Source organism: Neolamprologus multifasciatus, chromosome 7, assembly GCF_963576455.1.
Source record: "Neolamprologus multifasciatus chromosome 7, fNeoMul1.2, whole genome shotgun sequence".
In the NCBI taxonomy this organism is placed as follows: domain Eukaryota; kingdom Metazoa; phylum Chordata; class Actinopteri; order Cichliformes; family Cichlidae; genus Neolamprologus; species Neolamprologus multifasciatus.
Genome location: NC_140445.1, coordinates 63823323 through 63841119, shown reverse-complemented (window position 1 = coordinate 63841119; position 17797 = coordinate 63823323). Strand labels below are relative to the sequence as shown.

Below are 17797 nucleotides of genomic sequence, written 5' to 3'. Positions count from 1 at the left end.
CCTGGTCTGTGTACCGATGACTGACATCTCTAATGGAACATTCTGCAGCTGGAGATGGTCTTTACATCTAAGACCACATCCAAGGTCTTTTATCAACATGCCATTAAGAGGCTTCTAATACATCCATCCATCTCCCGCTCCTCCTCCTCTCTCTATCTCCATTCCTGGTACTCTATATCCCCCTCTCACTAGGCGTCTGCGTTGTGTAACCAGCCTGTCTGCCCTGAAATGGTAACCCAGTTAAGAGACCATTTTCTTTCAACTCAAGGCCTACCGTCGCTATCAGTGGCCCGAACGCCTCCCACCTCAACCTACACTCCCTGGGTGAAAACCCTTTGTCACCTCAGGGCTTTCAGAGCCCCAGCTCTTACTCCCAATTGTTTCCACATTTTCTGCATTCCTGCTCCAGATAAAGGTCCTGCTGGTTTTCCTGCCTCCCTGCTTGGAGCCTCCTTCACTCTGGCCTCTCTGTCTGCACACATAGGTGCTTGGGAGCTAAACTTGCGAGGCTGCTATGTGGGCAAAGGGTCCACGGATGACATTAAAACGTAGGCGGATAAAGTCATAGGGAGGTGGGAGAACGCACGCAAGAGGCAAAGAAACGACTCCGCTGAGCCTCGGAGACCCCCCACAGTAAAGGAATAAACACAGAGAAAAACACACACCACACACCCAGTTATTAGGTGTGCTGTTTGCTGGCCTATATAAAGCATCTGCTTACGTTAACTATTGCCTGTCTTTGTTTAACATGTGTGCGCACAGAGGGTATATTGAACACCTGCAGAACACGGCTGCAATGTGCAAGCCACACGTGACACGATGATTAATATAACTGACATTATCCTTACTGTGACATAAGTCGTGTCTCTTACGTCTTTGTTATTATTTTATATATCCACGACACCCATTCTTGCGATGCTGTGAGTCCTCTGGTCATGCAAAGCCTGATCCAAGCTTACCCTGACCTCCGAGGATCCTCTGAGGCCTGTAATTTGGAGCGCCTGACTTGGAAGCAGCCGTGGAGCTAATCACCATTTGGTATCTGACAGATTAACCCACCGTAGAAAACACAGGCATGTGCACACACATACACACCGCTTTGCTGCCTGCTTGCCTGCCTGCTGCATGATTAACTGGAGATAAGGGAGTGCTTCAAACTCCCTGGATTCTCAGGGATATTTAAAGCCTTCATGGAAATTTCCATAGGGAAAGAGGTGGCGTGGCAATGGAAGCGGTCTACTGTCTGTGTGCAGAGAGTGATGCACAGTTATTCTGCTACTTGCAACAACTGTATATTAGCAGCTGAAGCTGCAGCCCCACCGTGGAGGCTCTGGTAAAGGCCTTCTCTGTGTGAAAGGCTCCTGCCTTTGAGTGCATCAGACCGTAGCAGCCTCAGCCTCCAGGAGAGCAGGGGCAGATGAAGAGAGGAGAGAGAGAAGGGAGGAAGTGAGCGAAAGAGAGAGAGGGAGAGCGAGGCACAGGAAAGCTCGCCTGAATGCACTCAGGAAAAACAGCTGCCAGCAGGGACAGGGTCAAGAACATCGAGTGATTTCCATCCTCCATCGATAGATACTATTCTTAGTGAAGGCTTATTAAAAAGGAAAGCAGAGGGCTTTGTTTGAATGTGAACAGTTCAAAGTTCATAAATGTTCCTGACAGGCTCTGTTAAGATTCAAACTCTATTAGTTCGTTTTCTGCGATACTTATAAGTGCCTACCTGTGTAAGGAGGCCAGGTTGAATCTGCAGAGGCTGGGCACCAGGGGCCTGCGTCACTATGGGAACAGCATTCTCCATCCGCACGGAGTAACTGGTGTGCTTGGAAGGGGATGCCTGCAGCCCTGTGCATAAATAAAGCACATGCACGGAGGATGTCAACAAACAAGAAAATCTGTCGCCTAGAAATAATGTTGCTACAGTATTTTCAAAATAAATTCCAAAAGATCAAATGTGGTATACATGCTCACAGTGTGCCTGACTTATACTTGTATGCGTTCTGTTCAGTTTGATATAGGAAAAACTAAAAAAGCAGCAGTTATGGAAAAGAATAAAAATAATTCTATTAAATTTGCGCAAATGATTAATTTAATAGTTATCAGTGAATCACAGTTTGAATGCTATGACTGACACTGCCTGTGTGCTGGAAAACAAAAAGACAAGCAAGTAAAAGAAGAGTGTTTGTGCAGTGAAACACTGTCTCTGACCAGAAATCTGATTTTTTTGAATTTATGCAATTTATGGACTGCAAAGACCTCCTCACCTTGGAATCCAGGTGGGCAGACTATGAGCGCCTGCTGGAAGGGGTCAGGCCGGGCAGCGCAGAGCTGAGGAGCCCCAGGCTGCAGGGGCATGCTCCTCTGGGCCACGGCTGCCATGGAGGCAGCGGAGGGCTGGTAGAGTGTAGATTGGTAGTTTAGTATGGAGACATCAGGACTTGAAAAGGAAAGGGTGGCATTGTTGGTGGAGGAGGGAGCCAGGTTGGTGGCCTAAAGGAATGATTGGACCAAAACAAAAATCATGAAAATGGAGCTACTAATGGGAGTGACAGGGAAGAAAGGATGAGCTCCAAGGATAGAAAGGCTAAATAAAAAGGAACAATCGAAACAAAATAACTGAAACATTAAAATGCAAACAACAACCAGCTCAAAAGGACACAAACAGCGAGCCAGAGATGAAAGAATGAAGGAAAATTGAGTGTATGATTTAAACATGCCTTAAAATATTCAGACTGTTGATTTGATTAATTAGAGGGAAAGAAAGAATGCGAGCAGAGGTGCAATCAGTTCGAAGAATAATCAACCATCAATGAACAAAATGTCACCAGAGCAAATTTAGAATGATCAGCGCACGGACGACGAGAATAAGGCTGGACAGGAAATCCACTTCATTTTTTGATGCTTTGCATGTCCCAGTTTGCCATAAGCGTGAACCACACGGCAGCATGAACGTCTCTCTTTGCTTAAATTGCGAGTGTTTAAGTCATAAAGACATAAAGCCAGTTTAAATGCAAATGATACAGACTAATAATAGGCCAATATAATACTCTGCAGCCAAATTTGACATTTCATATCACGGCTTCACTATCTAGCCTCCAAATCAATTATGCATGACAGAAGCAATATTTAACGGCCAACAGTCATTGTGTAATTACGTAAGCTTAGGTAACTCCAGCATGTCTTGACCATTAATAAGGCATGTGGATTACGAAGACTGCCTGGGAACATCCTGGATACAAACAAATGCTTTTAAGAAACACCATTTACTCAGCTTGTAAGCAGTATATGCTCCACAAGACACGTCTAATTTTAGCCCTTCATTAGGTGTATGTCGGGATGGAGGGAAATACAAAGACGGCGCTTTCAGTTTTCATTTGCTCTCTTTAGCGTCTTTGATGAACACCGGGAGAGAGAACAGAATCAATATGGCACTGTGGCATTCATCATAAACAAGCAAGATACAGGCCAGATGCATTCTAGTCTCGCAACTGAATCAAGCTGAATAAATCACTAACTTAACTATGTCCATACGCCCTCAGAGCCAGGCGCAGAAAAGACAAGCTGAGGGAATGTTAATTCATTTAAATCACAGCAAGATCGGGTTTTTGTCGCATTCCACTCAGTGTGAGCTGGCTCGATATGGTCGGTGATAAAGAACTCTGTTTACTAAAGAGAGGGGTGGGGAGGGAGCAAGAGTTGTAACTAAGCACAATCTGGAAAACCTCGCAACCAGACGCTCGGTGATTCCGGCAGAAGCCAGAAGTCAGCAGTTTCGATTCACAGACCGTACGCGAGCGAAGCGGTAAAGCGCCACAGGCTCAACCCGGGGTAATGGAAGGAAAGAAGAGGAGACAGAGGAGGACAGGAGTGAGAGGGGAAAGAGAGAGGAAGCCTGGTAAAGGGATTCTTAAGGCCTGAAAGCCCCAGAATGCAAGGCAAGCAGGAAGTGTGGCTTGTCATGTGTGTAATCAGCACTTTGTGACAATCCCACAGGACCTGGGGCACAGACAAAATGCAGGCAAACAGATATGCATGCACCAAAGCAGCAAACATGGATAAGTACAGAAAAACAGGAAGAACAGACATAAAAAAATAGAACAAAGGCGCAAACAGCTGCGTTTCTAAGCTGTCAATAATCAGCTCAACAGCCCTGTTTGATAGTGACCGTTTGATATTTTTGGCTCTGCATTGATTATTGATTTGGGCACTTACTCTGCATGCTCCATTCTATGTTCTATGCTTTTATTTTGAAGGTTCCGTATGCTAACCTATCACCCAAATACAATAAACTACAGCTTCGGTTATTTACTTTTGTATCTTCTACAGTAGGAGAGTGACAGTGGTTTTCAGGAATTACCTGGCTGTGCACAGTGTTCAGCTGGTTGTTGAAGGTCATAGTGAGGTTGGTGGAGGTGCTGGGGGCCACGTGGGTGATAAAGGGTGTCTTGCTCTGGTTGACTGTGTCGTACATGTTGACGCGACGCTTACAGATCTCCATATTTTGGAAGCACGACTTCACACTGCACGGACAGAGAGAGCGAGGGAGACAGACGAGGCGTGAGCACCGTGTCTGATGACAGTGGCAGATGTTGCTTCGCTGTTCAAAATGATAATTATATAAACAACAACAACAGGGCTTGTTGCGCTCGTACTGTGTGCTGTGCGGGAAATCGAGGAGATGAGACATAGTGACAAAAGGGTGGTTGAGTGTTTCGACCGGGGTGATCCTCTTGTCCGCATCGATGGTCAGCATCTTGGTTAACAAGTCGATGAACTCCCTCCTGTCGGCCTTCTCTGCCAGCATGTCGCTCCCCTCCAGATCTGACGTCATGTTTACCTGCAGGCACAAAGCAAACAGAGCAGACATTTAGCATTTCAAACACATTTTCAAGGATCTAATGTGCTCGCAGATGACAGAAAAATCTCTCCCACAGCTTATTCCCATAGGGGAACCTATTAATACCCGCAAGGCCTCATACGTTTGGGTGTCAGTTTGTGTGTCGTGGAGTTTAGCGATAACCTTGCACCTTAGCGGCATTATAAACATTTGTACTGGTATTCATGGCAGGACTTGAAATATCCCCAGGCTGGCGCCTTCCCTGAGATTTTTATCTATTCCTGAGATGTGAAAACAAACAAAAAAACACGGACCAAATAAACACTGGCGATGGGTAACCAGTAAAAAGGCCTTTCACACAGGACAGCATTTTGCGAATAGATCTGAAAAAGCTGACGTGGGACGACTTAACCTAAATACGGTCTGAGGGGAGTCTGAGAATCTGCCTCGGAACATCATGTTGCTTCATCTCTAATAAACATTGCGGCTTAGGTTGTGGATAAATACTGGGCAAAGCAGCGGATTCCCGCTTTAATGAAAAGCTACATGGTCAGCAGAATTCGATTTTTTTTGAAGCGGTGAACCAGAGCTGATGTTTAGCTCTACTTCTGGGTTGTCACGTAAGGTGAGGAATAAACGGAGAGCAAAGCAAGGTCGCGATATATAGCAAGTCTGATCTTAGGCAAAGAAGGAGGACAAAGACAGGCAAGCCCTGTTTGCTGCGACTGCCCGTGCTGTGGTAGTCGGCCTGTTTTTCATAAAGATGCAACGTTTATCTGTAGGCCTGCTCTAAGGGCTATCAGATGTGCTGCCAGTCAACACCGCTAATCTGATTCAATTCTTTTTCTCTATGCAGCTTATTCAGGTTCTGTAACCAGTCCTCTCTGCTCGCCATCTCCACTGACTGCGATAAAGGAGTAATCTGCAGAATGAGGTGAGAAATAATCACGCCGTCCTCCGCTCGTGGAATAGATGACTTTGGGGAAACGTATATAGTTTGGTGGCACAATAATCAAACTGGATAAGAAGAAGCATATAAAGAAGCAGTTTTTTTTTTCACCACCCGGTGAATTAAGATATGTGAATTTATTAGATAGAAAAGATACCGGTATAATTTGTTGACTTTCCATAACAATGAAAATGAAAACTTATAAAAAGAACGAAAAAAAAGGTGGGGCTTCATCTAACGTGGTCGGCATTGCACGTCAGTGGTTGTTAATGGAAACACATCTGTGCCGTGGAAGCTCTGACGTGACTCCGGAGTGAGGGCAGGGATGGCAGATGTCAACCACTGCCTCGGGAAATGTGGAGCAAGGCATCCTGCTGTATGCGGGCCTGCCATCTACACAGCCATGATGTGTAGTTTCCAGTGTTGGGGAGTAACGGAATACATGTACCGCCGTTACGTATTTAAAATACAAAATATGAGTAACTGTATTCCGTTACAGTTACCGTTTAAAAAGGTGGTATTTAGAATACAGTTACTTTGTTGAAATAAATGGATTACACGGCGGTACTTCCCTGTTTCATATTGTGGCGGGTCAGGACTGTTTGGGTTTTGTTTGACAGCTACGTTCTGTTGTTCCAGGCGGCAGCGTTACGGTTGCCGTGGTTACAGGGTGACGCTCTCTCTCTGCGTGTTTCCTGGGTGAGAGAGCGCCTGTTGTTGTTGTTGTGCTAAGCTAATAGGCAGAATGCTACAGGTATAGCTCTAAAGAATGTAGCATCATAGGCAGTGTAGTCCGTGCTGCAGGGAGAATGGACTGCCGTACACGTTATGTGTCTGTGAGCGAGGGAGGGAGAAAAAGGAAAAGTACGAGCTGTCATCGAGCAAAAACGGGAGCTGGAAGCATGTAAATATAATAATAACCACTGCAGCCAAGAAGAGAGCCTGACGAGCCCAGTTGTAAGTAAGCTATTAAGACTCGACTGTACACCGTGTTCGTGTTTTCCTCCAAAAACAATAAGTTCTGTTGGAGCAGCCTTTCAACGCCTCTCTCTGTCTCTCGCTAGCAAACTTGACCCAGACAACAAAGTAAAGCTAGTTTTCAGCTACGAGCCCGACACGAACCCGCCATATTAGCCAGAGGTCCCTTTACTACGGTTCGGAGCCGCGGACCTTCAGTAACAGTAATAAATCACAGCAATAGTACATTCATGTAGTTGTAAACAGCATGATAATATATTAAGTAATCCAAAGTATTCAGAATACGTTACTCTCATTGAGTAACGTAACGGAATACGTTACAGAATACATTTTGGGGCATGTAATCTGTAATCTGTAATGGAATACATTTTAAAAGTAACCTTCCCAACACTGGTAGCTTCATCTTTAACTACTAGGTTGAGTGGATGAGGAAAGAATATGTATTAAAAATATAATAAAGATTAGATGAAGACCACGTTCCTCTTCCTCCTGTGCAGCTCGACTTGCACCAGTAGAGATACTGAAGGACTGCAGATCAAAATGAATCCATTTACAAGTACTTTTGGCCTTCCTTCCATCTACATCAGCCCCCTAGTGGGGTCCTGCATCTGTTGTAAGTTGGTGTCTGATTTACTCAAATTAGATATACTTGTGACTAAACCCTCCGCGCATTTCCCACGACTGAAAGGAGGGTTCATTATCTCTTTTTGGCACCCGGCCCCTCTGTCTTGCGAGGCCTTCAGCTATATCATCCATTATACACGCAGAGGCAGATGTCCACAATGCTGAGTTGTTTATATGGTCAAGACAGTGAGAGGTGGCAAAATAGGCAGTTTTCTCCCACATTAAGCCGTGCGGCTCTGCTGTATCGCTGTGTTTATGTTGTAGACAGGACACAGAGCTCGAAGCGCAGAAGACAGAGATGACCCAGGGGATATCATACCAGTGCAGGTTGGTTTCATTAAACTCTGTGTTGCACGTGTGTTTGTGTGTATGGGGCAACTGTAAACTCTCAGGAAGCGATGCTATCATGCCCCAGCCGACAGCATGTTATTCCAGACAGGCCTGACAGCGGCCCTGGGCACTAGTGGACAACCATAATTGTCTCCATCAGTTAAGCAGATACATGTGTTGCGTATCCATATGGGCAGATTCCAGAGGGCTGCTGGTTGGGAATGACCGTAATCCAAAGCAAATAAATAAATGAAAAATTCCTCATAACTCTCAGCTAGTCATTATCAGAGATATAATCAAGGAGCATGATGACGACAGAGTACTATGAGAGATTTGAAAGGCCTGGGAAAATCACTGTAATTTTTTATCACTGCTGCCAAATCTGCCAGCAGAACCAGTATTTATCCAAGTGAGGGTGAACACAACAACACTATCAGCCACAGTCAGGCATGTCCTATCAAAATGTCATGGCTACATGTGAACTTTCCACCACGGGGAGACAAATTCATGCTCAGTTACAGAGAGGCATTATATATAGCTGTTTTTCTTTATATATATATATATCACACCTAGTTTAAACCCTTCCCGAGGTTATGTAATCTCCTAAATAAACAAATTCCCACAGGTAACACGCAGAGCTGCACGGGAAGACAAGATTCATGCAGAAACAACATGGCGTGGGACCCGCTGAGCCAGGCTGAAAAACTAGTCGGAGGTCCAGGAATAATGTGCGCATGTATCTTAGTTGGTTTATCTTAGTCCCTCGCCCTCGACATGCTTACGTGTACAGCAGATGCACAAAGTGGAAACACAGCCACAACACTACACTCGCTGCAGCTTAAATAAGAAAGCAAACTGTCCACATAGAGCCTGCTAACCAGCCACGCCACATGTTCAGTTCAAATGTCTGTCTGTAAGTTATTAAATAGCGGTTACACAAAATGAAGAGCAGAGGCAGAGTTTGGGTTGAGGTTCGTTGAGCAGCTGCTTTCGTTTCACTCAGTCAAATTCTATATAGAAGCGGAGCTACGCTGCAGCTGGAGATCAGACCTTGGCCAGATAAATATTTTAAGGGATTTCAAATATTTGATAGATAATTCTCAGGATGTGATGGATCAAACTGGCCCGGGACCTGAACACCCCCATCAAAGAAGCTTCAAACACGAGACAGGTGGATATGATTGTAGCAAAAGCAAAAGCAAAAGGAAATAATACATCTACTGTGTGATTTGTGGGAAGGAAGACGTCGCGCTTTCTGATACTGAGACAGCATACCTGCGCCATATCATCCAAACAATTGAAGATGTACTTGCGAGCCTCCTTGGACTTGATCCCTGTTTCACCCTCGTGGTCCTCTGGAGTCTGCAGGAGACAAGAAGCAGATGTTCTTCTCAAATCCCATCACACTTCCCCTCTGGAAACACACTATTTACATTTGGCTCATTATAGTCTCTTGTTGTTGATGTGTGGCAGGGCTCGGCTTACCCTCTGAGTAACCCTGGGGTAGCGCACAAATACTCATCTAACAGCCGAGAAATAAGACGGCGTCGAGTGTGTATACAATATATGACACAAACACAGAGACGGTGTATATTCCACTGGTGCACATGTGCACCGACGTGTACGTACAAACACCTGACTTCATGAAAATGTGCAGAAAGCAAACAACGTGTGCTCTTTTTGTTTAAAAGGTTAGAAACCTCGACACTAAACACACTTATAAAAAAAAATTACAGTCAGCTAAGCAGTGCAGCTGCTGCTACATGGAAAAACACGCCATGGTCAAAGTAAAGATGTGCAGTCGCTCCTCATGGCGGAGAAAAAAGAAGCCTTGACGTTTGATTTTTCCACATACCGAAGACACCGGAAAATCACGAGGAGCTAAAGCTGTGATGTCATGTCGAGTGCGAGTTTCTACTCCATGTTTGTATCTTGCCTACAATGCTCCTGTCAGCTCTTATTGTTATTAACTTAAAACACACTTCTTTAAACTGACAATGATGGTTTGTTTTTTTTAACAAGCTTTGTACGCCCATAGATCATAACAGCTTTTCTGAGAAGACTTCTTACATTCCCACATGCAGCAAAAACTTGGTAAAAATATTACCTGGCAGCAGTCTGACCTGGCAACATGCACACTAAATGGCCAGTGCTAGTGAACAGTTGTTGTGAATCGCTGCTGTAAGCCACCGGGACCCTTTTTTAAAATAATAACAAATGCATTCTCCAAAAGTTGATTCTGTTCATCTGGACGTAGCGTTTTCTGGGAGAAACGTTTCGTCACTCATCCAAGTGACTTCTTCAGTCTCAGCTGACTGCAGGTTTCAATCTTAGAAACAGTACATTTGCATAATGACTGAAACCAGCCCACTGAAGGAACAATGGGCTGTGAGGTCAGTTCCTTAATCATAATTATGCAAATTCTCATGACCATTGATCAACAACCACTGACCGAAACCCATTGATCAAAGACCACTGATCAATGGCCATGAGTGACATTCACAGAGAGTTGGGGAATGGCTGCAATCACAGCATTGTAAGATGGTGACAGATGTACCCTTAGGTCCCCTCCTCGATTCAGAGATGGTCTTTCCCTTTTCACGTAAATGGCCTCCTTGACTCCACGCTCAAACCAGCGTTCCTCCCTGTCCAGGATGTGAACATCCTCATCCTTGAAAGAGTGTCCACTGGCCTGTAGGTGTAAATAGACTGCAGAGTCCTGGCCTGACGAGGTAGCTCTTCTGTGTTGTGACATCCGCTTCGCCAGAGGTTGTTTGGTTTCCCCGATGTATAAATCCTGGCAATCCTCCTGGCACTTAACAGCGTACACTATGTTACTCTGTTTGTATCGGGGGACCCGATCCTTGGGGTGGACCAATTTTGGGGAAACCTGCAGTCAGCTGAGACTGAAGAAGTCACTTGGATGAGTGACGAAACGTTTCCCCCAGAAAACGCTACGTCCAGATGAACAGAATCAACTTTTTTAGATTTATTTTCCTGGATGATTGAGAATGCATCAAAACAAATGCATTCAACTGAAAAATATTAATCTGAGGTAAAGGAACAGGCAGCGTAAAAAAGTCAACAAACCCTGCAGAGATGTGTCAGCATTTGCAGGTCAGTACAGTAAAGAACTCTATGTGTGTGGCACATAGTTTAAATTAAGTTAATGAGGGTTAAAAAAGGAAAGAGTGGAGCTCTTTATTGATTGGCCTACATTAAAGGACAATGGGAGCTGTTTAGAGCAGAAACCCTCCAAGCTACATTCATCAGACTGGCTTTTTATTTGACGAATCCTCTCACGCAGATCTATTTTGCTCTTATTAGCCTCTCACTGTGTTTATAGCTAACTACAGGGCTCGTGGTGTAACCAGAGTTTCTGGAATAATAACTACAGCTTGTACTAGCAAACCTTTCTACCAGTGTGTGTGTGTGCAAATGTACCTTTAGTCTCCAGAGAGGGTAAGTGGAGTCTGGATCTCTATTGAAGAACCTTGTGGTCTTTGTCCCTGCACTCAACAGGTACTCTGCAGGCAGACCTTGTGTCTGTGAGATGTACCTGATCTGCAAAACAAAAAAAGCACATTTTACAGTTTCACATAAGGACAGATGTTCTTTCGGCAGTTTGAAAATGGAGGCTGACATTAACTACTCCAATAGAAGTATACATGGCAGCCAAACATGACCTCAGCTTAAGAAGCTAAGACTGATTTGAGACTTGTAAATGAGGCGGGGTAAGTTTTTGGTTTTGTGAGAAATCAGAAGAGCTTGTTGGAGACGGAGATGGAGCACAACTTGTTCAAGGTGTCCCCACTGTGCCTCATCGGAGCGATAGCGAGAGAGGAACGCGACAATGTCTTGCTTTGGAGCACAGGGGCTGCACTAATTGGACAAGTGGCTCTGTGGCATCTGTTCAGATAAACAGGGAGGCTGCGCAAGAATCATCAAGCGCTGTCAGGGGGATTTCAGGGAGACGCGTCCCACCTTCCCAAGCACATTCAGTCCACATTCATGAAGAGAGAGCACACGCACAATTCTCATTCATGCACATGCAGAAATAACAGCATATTAATCTATGGGTGTTCATAAGTTCAAATCATACGTTACCTGATCGTACTCTGAGGCTCCGGGGTAGAGGGGCCATCCCAGGAAGAGCTCAGCTATCACACAGCCCAGGGACCACATGTCTATGGCCTCACAGAAAGGCAGACCCAAGATGATCTCTGGAGCTCTGTGGACAGAGAAAACATATCGCCCAGTCAGAGGTTAGGTTGTGACTTCGCTTAACCCAAATTTTAAAATCATGTGTAAAAGAAGAAGCTTGTGAGGATCTTTCTCTTTGCATTTCATCTGAGAGCAGCAGACTCTAACATACACAGGTTAAACGATTAAATAATCAACATTGCATATGTTGGAGAGAACGATCGATTTCCAAAACCGAAACCAAGTCCGGATTGATGCACGCAACCTACAGTTCCACACCAAGACGTTGATTCAACGTCTGCAGGCTCTTTTGTTGTCTTAACATTGATCTCTCGGCGCAGCCTTGAGATTTATTTTTCTAAAGTCAGCAGGGTGTCCCTTTTTTCATATCTCTTGTTTAGGCTCCTCCAAAGTAGCACCTTGCAGACATAAAACCGATTGATAACCGTGCACGAGCGCCGCTCACTGAACCCCAGCTCTGCTACTCAGACACTGAGGAGCAGTAGAGTAGTTTTTTTTTTTGAAGTTTCACAATCCAAAGTGAGAATTAGGCAACTATAGCATGAGCAATTAGATGAAAAACGGACGGCCATGAACAATAAAACCAATATAAATATATATATATATATATATTTGCACTGCACAAGACACTTACAAATGTGGATTGCACAACACTGGACATTATATTCTTCATTTCCAGTTAATACTTGTACAGCTGCTGTTATTGTGTATATATATATATTTATATTTCTTCATACATTCTTATATTTTCTATACTGTGTATTGTGTATTTTGTTGTACAGTTATTTTATTTTCAACTTTAATTTATATATTTTATCTTATTCTTTCCCAGTTAAATTTACCCTTTTTAATTTTCATATTTATTTCCTATCTTATTCATAGCCTTATTTTTTTTTCTTTAGGTCACAAGCAGTTGTCTAAGCATTTCACTGCATATCCTACTGTGTATGACTGTGTATGTGACAAATAAAATTTGAATTTGAATTTGAAATAGTTACCAGACCAAGGAATTATTCAATTACGTTACAGCACAGTTAAAAATGCCAGTAATTAATTTCCAAAGAGGCTTTTCCTGTTTGTAGGAAAACAGAGAAAAAAGTAGGAATTCTAAAGGAGATAAATAGCTATGATTTGATAAAAAGGAAGAAATATTGTTTTAGGTATTTGAGCACCGCTGCAGTCCCAAACAATTCCCAAATTTCATTCAACACGTTTTATGTCCTGTCAGAAAGACTAATACACTTCTTGTGAGCTCACGTCTCTGATGGGGCTTAAAATAACCAAGAACACACGGTTTCTGCTCGCTAACAATCCAAAGCACTTTCAAGAGGTTCTCTGGCTGTCATCACCATGCAGGTTGGGGGATGGGGTGGTGGGTGAGTGCCTTTGGTCTAACATGTCATCTATTGGTAAGATGTAACCACTTAGCTCCGAATAACAAATTTAAGCTGAAATAGGAAAATTGAAATTCATTCATTCACAGCACATAAACAGCTCACACACACAGTTCACAGGAGCTAGAGGCGGATCCTGGAAAGTTTCAAATCCATACTGATGATTGCTGTGACCATGGTAACCAGCCTGCCCTCACAGATTTTTGGTCACGGAGAGTGAAATGAGGGGGTCTGGCCTTGGGCCCGCTGGAAGTGAACAAACCAGGGAAACAGAGAATGCGGAAAACAGCACGGGGTACGTTATAGGACTTCATAGAACGGTAGGGGGCCAATGGGCGAGTGGTCTGAGGGCAGCCAGGGGGTTTGGAAGAGAATGAATGAGCATACCTCGCATACTTAAAAGCAAATTTCCAACTGTAGCCCCCCTGCTCCCTATTCATTGCTCGCTGATGAGGGGTGAAATGAAAAGAGGGCACAGGCGATTCATTGTAAACTCAGATACGGCTAATGTATAGAGGCAGAAGGCACCACAGGGACAGACAATGAGATACTGCAGAAAATAGGAGCAAGAGGAAGACAGAGTTCCACAGAGGCACAGGCAGAAATGAAGCAAAAGGGGAGGCAGTGCTTTGCTCAGTGAAGAACTCCTGTCACAGAAAGTAGTTATTGGGGTCTTAAGGGCAGCAGTGGAACAGACACCAAGACAACACTCTAGTAACAGTATCTTAGGGCGGCATTACACACCAATACAAAGACAGCGCACAGCTGAGAGATCTGTCAAAAAGGCTGCCAGAGAGGCGTAAAGGAGTCTGTTAGGAGGTTTTATCAGAAGGAATCACGCGGACCAGGGTCAGCACGACTCTCCTCAAACAGCCTATTAGAATGACTGGAGTTTCACTCAAAACAAGGGGAGGGGGACTAATAACTGCTGACATATATGTAAAAGCATTCACCGCTAGAGAGGGTGGCAAAGATACCCCAAAAAGTGTAAGAACTGACCTTTCTGCATCCGCTTTGGCCCCAGCAAAAATAAAAGCTTGTACAAACTCTGCAAGGAAATCAAAAGTGCCTCCTACTTTACAGCAAAGTTTCAAGTATGGCCTAAAAACGATATCATCGCAAAACTGTTTGACAAACACGGAACAAAAAACAGATGTTTGTCAAGAATTCCACTCTGTTTACATCCCGGCATCATCAGCTCTTAGCTTATGATGCTGTCAGCGCAGATGTCGATAATCGAAGCAGGCAGCGCTGTGACATTAATATTACCTATGCATTTTTTTTTTCACAGCATAATGAAACCAACAAACAGGCAGTTCTGTGGTGCATTTGTCATCTAAATAGGATTCACATATTCCTACACAAACCCCCCCAAACATATAGCACCTGATTTGCATGAATATGATTTTTCCACAAGAAAAAATAAAAGTAATTTAAATCTGAGCGACCGGAAATATAAGCCATTACAAGCTTCAAAAAGAGGGGAGGTTACTCACACAATAAAGGCTGCTTTTGAGGAAATTCTACCCTTCAAAATGCACGCGAAGATGAAAGACACAGGAAAGCCTTTCATCTGATGGTCCCCTAAATCACTGTGACTCTACTGGACAGATGCAGACCACAGGACCTTCAGCTTCACCCTTTTCTTTTACAACTTTTAGTGATTTTGGCTCAATAGGGTGTCTGTCGCTGATTTTAATGCAATATTAGCTTCAACAAGTGATTTTTTGTATACATGTGAAGCTTTTTTTTACTTCCGTGTCTGACTAAAAGAATTGGATGCATTTCAGCTTGAACCTTCTCAGCTTTGCTCCACTGCTCTACTTAGGCTGTTCTCAATGCCCCTGTGCGTCTCACAGAAAGCTCCTCCAGATCAGCGAAACACAGAGAAACAAAGAAAGACAGCGCAGGGGAGGAAGGAAGAGTGAGAGGGAGCAACATTGTTGCTCATGATATGAAACCACAAATGCAAATCTCCCCCTTCCAATGCATGTCTGCCATTGCATGCAAAGCGCCCCACAGCTGCTGCTGATGCAGGCCTTTCTCTGGCAGTGATAAACAGCGCACACATATGCACAGCTCGCAAGCCTCGCTTCTTTCCTGTCCCCCTTTCTTAAGTACACGAGATATGACAATTCATGCGTACGGGATCATTTCAGTTTTTCATGCTAAACAGGATGGCTTCTTCATCTCTGCTGTAGGTAAAACAGGGCACGAGCAGCCAGGTGGTTTGTGGTTGAAGTCTTGGTTTCTGAATCGTTGGTTATCAAAATATTGAAACGTTTCAAGACTTAATTACAGTCCTTATATATATATATATATATAGTAGGGGTGCAACGATACACAAAATTCACGGTTTGATACAAAAAAAATGTTCATGCCTTTTTAATTTGTCATTTATTAAAATTATAAATATATATTTTAACTCAAAAGTACAGTTTTTAAATTTAATGTTGCTGAAACAACAAAGTAATAAAAAAATAAATATATCTGATTGAGGAATCACTCATCTTTGGAAAAGAGAGTTTATTACAGAGAAATGGCTCTTTCCAAAATAAAAGCTATACTATAGCTTCTGCGGTCTGCTTCCACTTGTCTTTGCACTAGGATTGATGTCGGTGTAAATGTGCAGTCATATTCGTTGTGTTCCCACTAGTGCTGTCAGCGTTAATCTGACGTTAATGCCACAACACGGCAAATCTCCGTTAACGAGCTACCGCGGATCGCCCCGTGCCTGGGGCTGGACGGCCAACACGTTAATGAGCTAACTGCGCTAACGCACTAGTTCCCACCAATGTAATTGAGCATTGCGTGGCACATCCGACATACTGTTTTACTTTAGTCCATGACGCGCTTACCTTCAGGGTCATACTTCACATGAAAACCCAAATAGTTCCAAACGCCAGATCTGAATGAGGGTGGGGGAGGTTCAATTTGCCATGTTGCAACGAGCTTAGCTTCTGTCTCGCTAGCTTGGCTGCGCTCAGTGAATCTGCGTTCGACTACTCCGCCTAGGCTGCACTGTCGAGCGCAGATCCACTGAGCTCTCAAAACAGACAGCACCGTCAGAAGGAAAGTTGATAAAATAAATTAAAAATTTTGTTCATACATATGCTTACCTAACCGAAAGCACTGCATCGAACGGTTCAATATCGATACGAGTATCGTTGCACCCCTAATATATAGCTGTAATCCTTTTTAGATTTTTGTGTGTCATTGTTCCCTTGTGAGATAAAAACTCAGACATACTATAAACTGAGAGCCGAGTTATCAGATTTCAGAGTTTGCGGTCCAGTAAAGTGCTGTTACTGACAGTATACTAAGATGCTGTTTTTTACTTGGTTTAATGTATCATGTGCGTCATCTTGGCCAACTACATTAGCATGATGACTTTTGCTGATAAGCACAAAACACACACAAAGCCAGCAGCTGAGACTAATAAGAACTGCAGTTTTCCTGGTTTTTGGTTGTAAATATCAGATGAAAACTCATTAACTCTCCCCTCTCCTGTCATCTATACAGGTTATATCATTGGAACAAAATGTAAACCTGATGTTGAAGCCAAAGAAATTCCACTTTGCCATCTGTAGTGTGAATAAAACTACTGTACATTCTTTATGCATCCAAACACCTCAGTTGTGGTTTGGACACACCTTCTAAAGCCTGCTACATTCACCTTAAACTCCACCTCACCCAGCTCATCTCCAGCTGGTCAGGCTACAACACGCAGTGCCTCTTTGGGGATGCCGGTGAGCTTCTCCCACCAGAGTGCACCAGGCCATACGTGTCAAATACAGTGTAGACGGTGTTCAAAACACCGGTTAGCTAGAGGCTCTCGATGGATTTGAATGGGGACCCAACTGCATGAGAGGCCTCAGTGTTCTGGCTAGAGTCTCTGACAGCACTGGGCCTTGACAAAAGAAAGAAGGAGGGTGGGAGAGAGAGCGAGAGTGTGTGCATACTGACATCCTCCCAGCTGGCCTGGTCATTGATGAGCCTCAGCCCCGTTAGGAGCCAGAGATGGCACGACTCATGAATGGCGCCTTTCTTCTGCCACCCCAGCCCACCCCCTTCACCTCAGCCCCTTCACCCAGCCCTGTGCCAACCCACCCAATCCCTACACCTCACCTCACACCCCCCTTACTTACCATCCCTACCACGCCACTGCCAGTAGCACCCTCCCCCCCCTCAGCCCCGAAACAAACACACATAGACACAGACACTGCATTAAAACCCTCAAACTAGGGCGCCGAGGCCAGGGAAGTGCTCCCCTCCCCACTCGCCTGTCCGCCCTCTGCTCTGCTGAACAGTGCCTGCGCTTGGCTGGCCTGCCAGCCCACACACGCACACACGCACACACGGATACGCTCACACAGATACACGCACACAGTTGACATCACAGGGTGTGTGGATGTCAGGATGTATCCATCAGGCTGACCTTCCCTTAGCTTGGCTCCACAAGGGAGA

The 17797-nt window shown here is 44.3% G+C and overlaps 1 protein-coding gene across 4 annotated transcripts in view; it reads right to left on the bottom strand.

Moving 5' to 3' along the window:
* hipk2 (homeodomain interacting protein kinase 2) overlaps positions 1–17797 on the bottom strand; it is a 72621-nt gene that overhangs the window by 10925 nt on the left and 43899 nt on the right. For 2 of the 4 annotated variants that reach the window (XM_085165068.1, XM_085165069.1), the window contains exons 3-9: positions 11820–11943; positions 11157–11276; positions 8988–9074; positions 4647–4831; positions 4352–4514; positions 2259–2484; positions 1718–1839 (exon numbers count right to left, since the gene is read on the bottom strand). In XM_085165068.1, the coding sequence (XP_085021194.1) occupies positions 1718–1839; positions 2259–2484; positions 4352–4514; positions 4647–4831; positions 8988–9074; positions 11157–11276; positions 11820–11943 (1027 nt within the window). The remainder of the gene's footprint in view (positions 1–1717; positions 1840–2258; positions 2485–4351; positions 4515–4646; positions 4832–8987; positions 9075–11156; positions 11277–11819; positions 11944–17797) is intronic. The other 2 variants (XM_085165072.1, XM_085165071.1) reach the window with 1 other exon arrangement.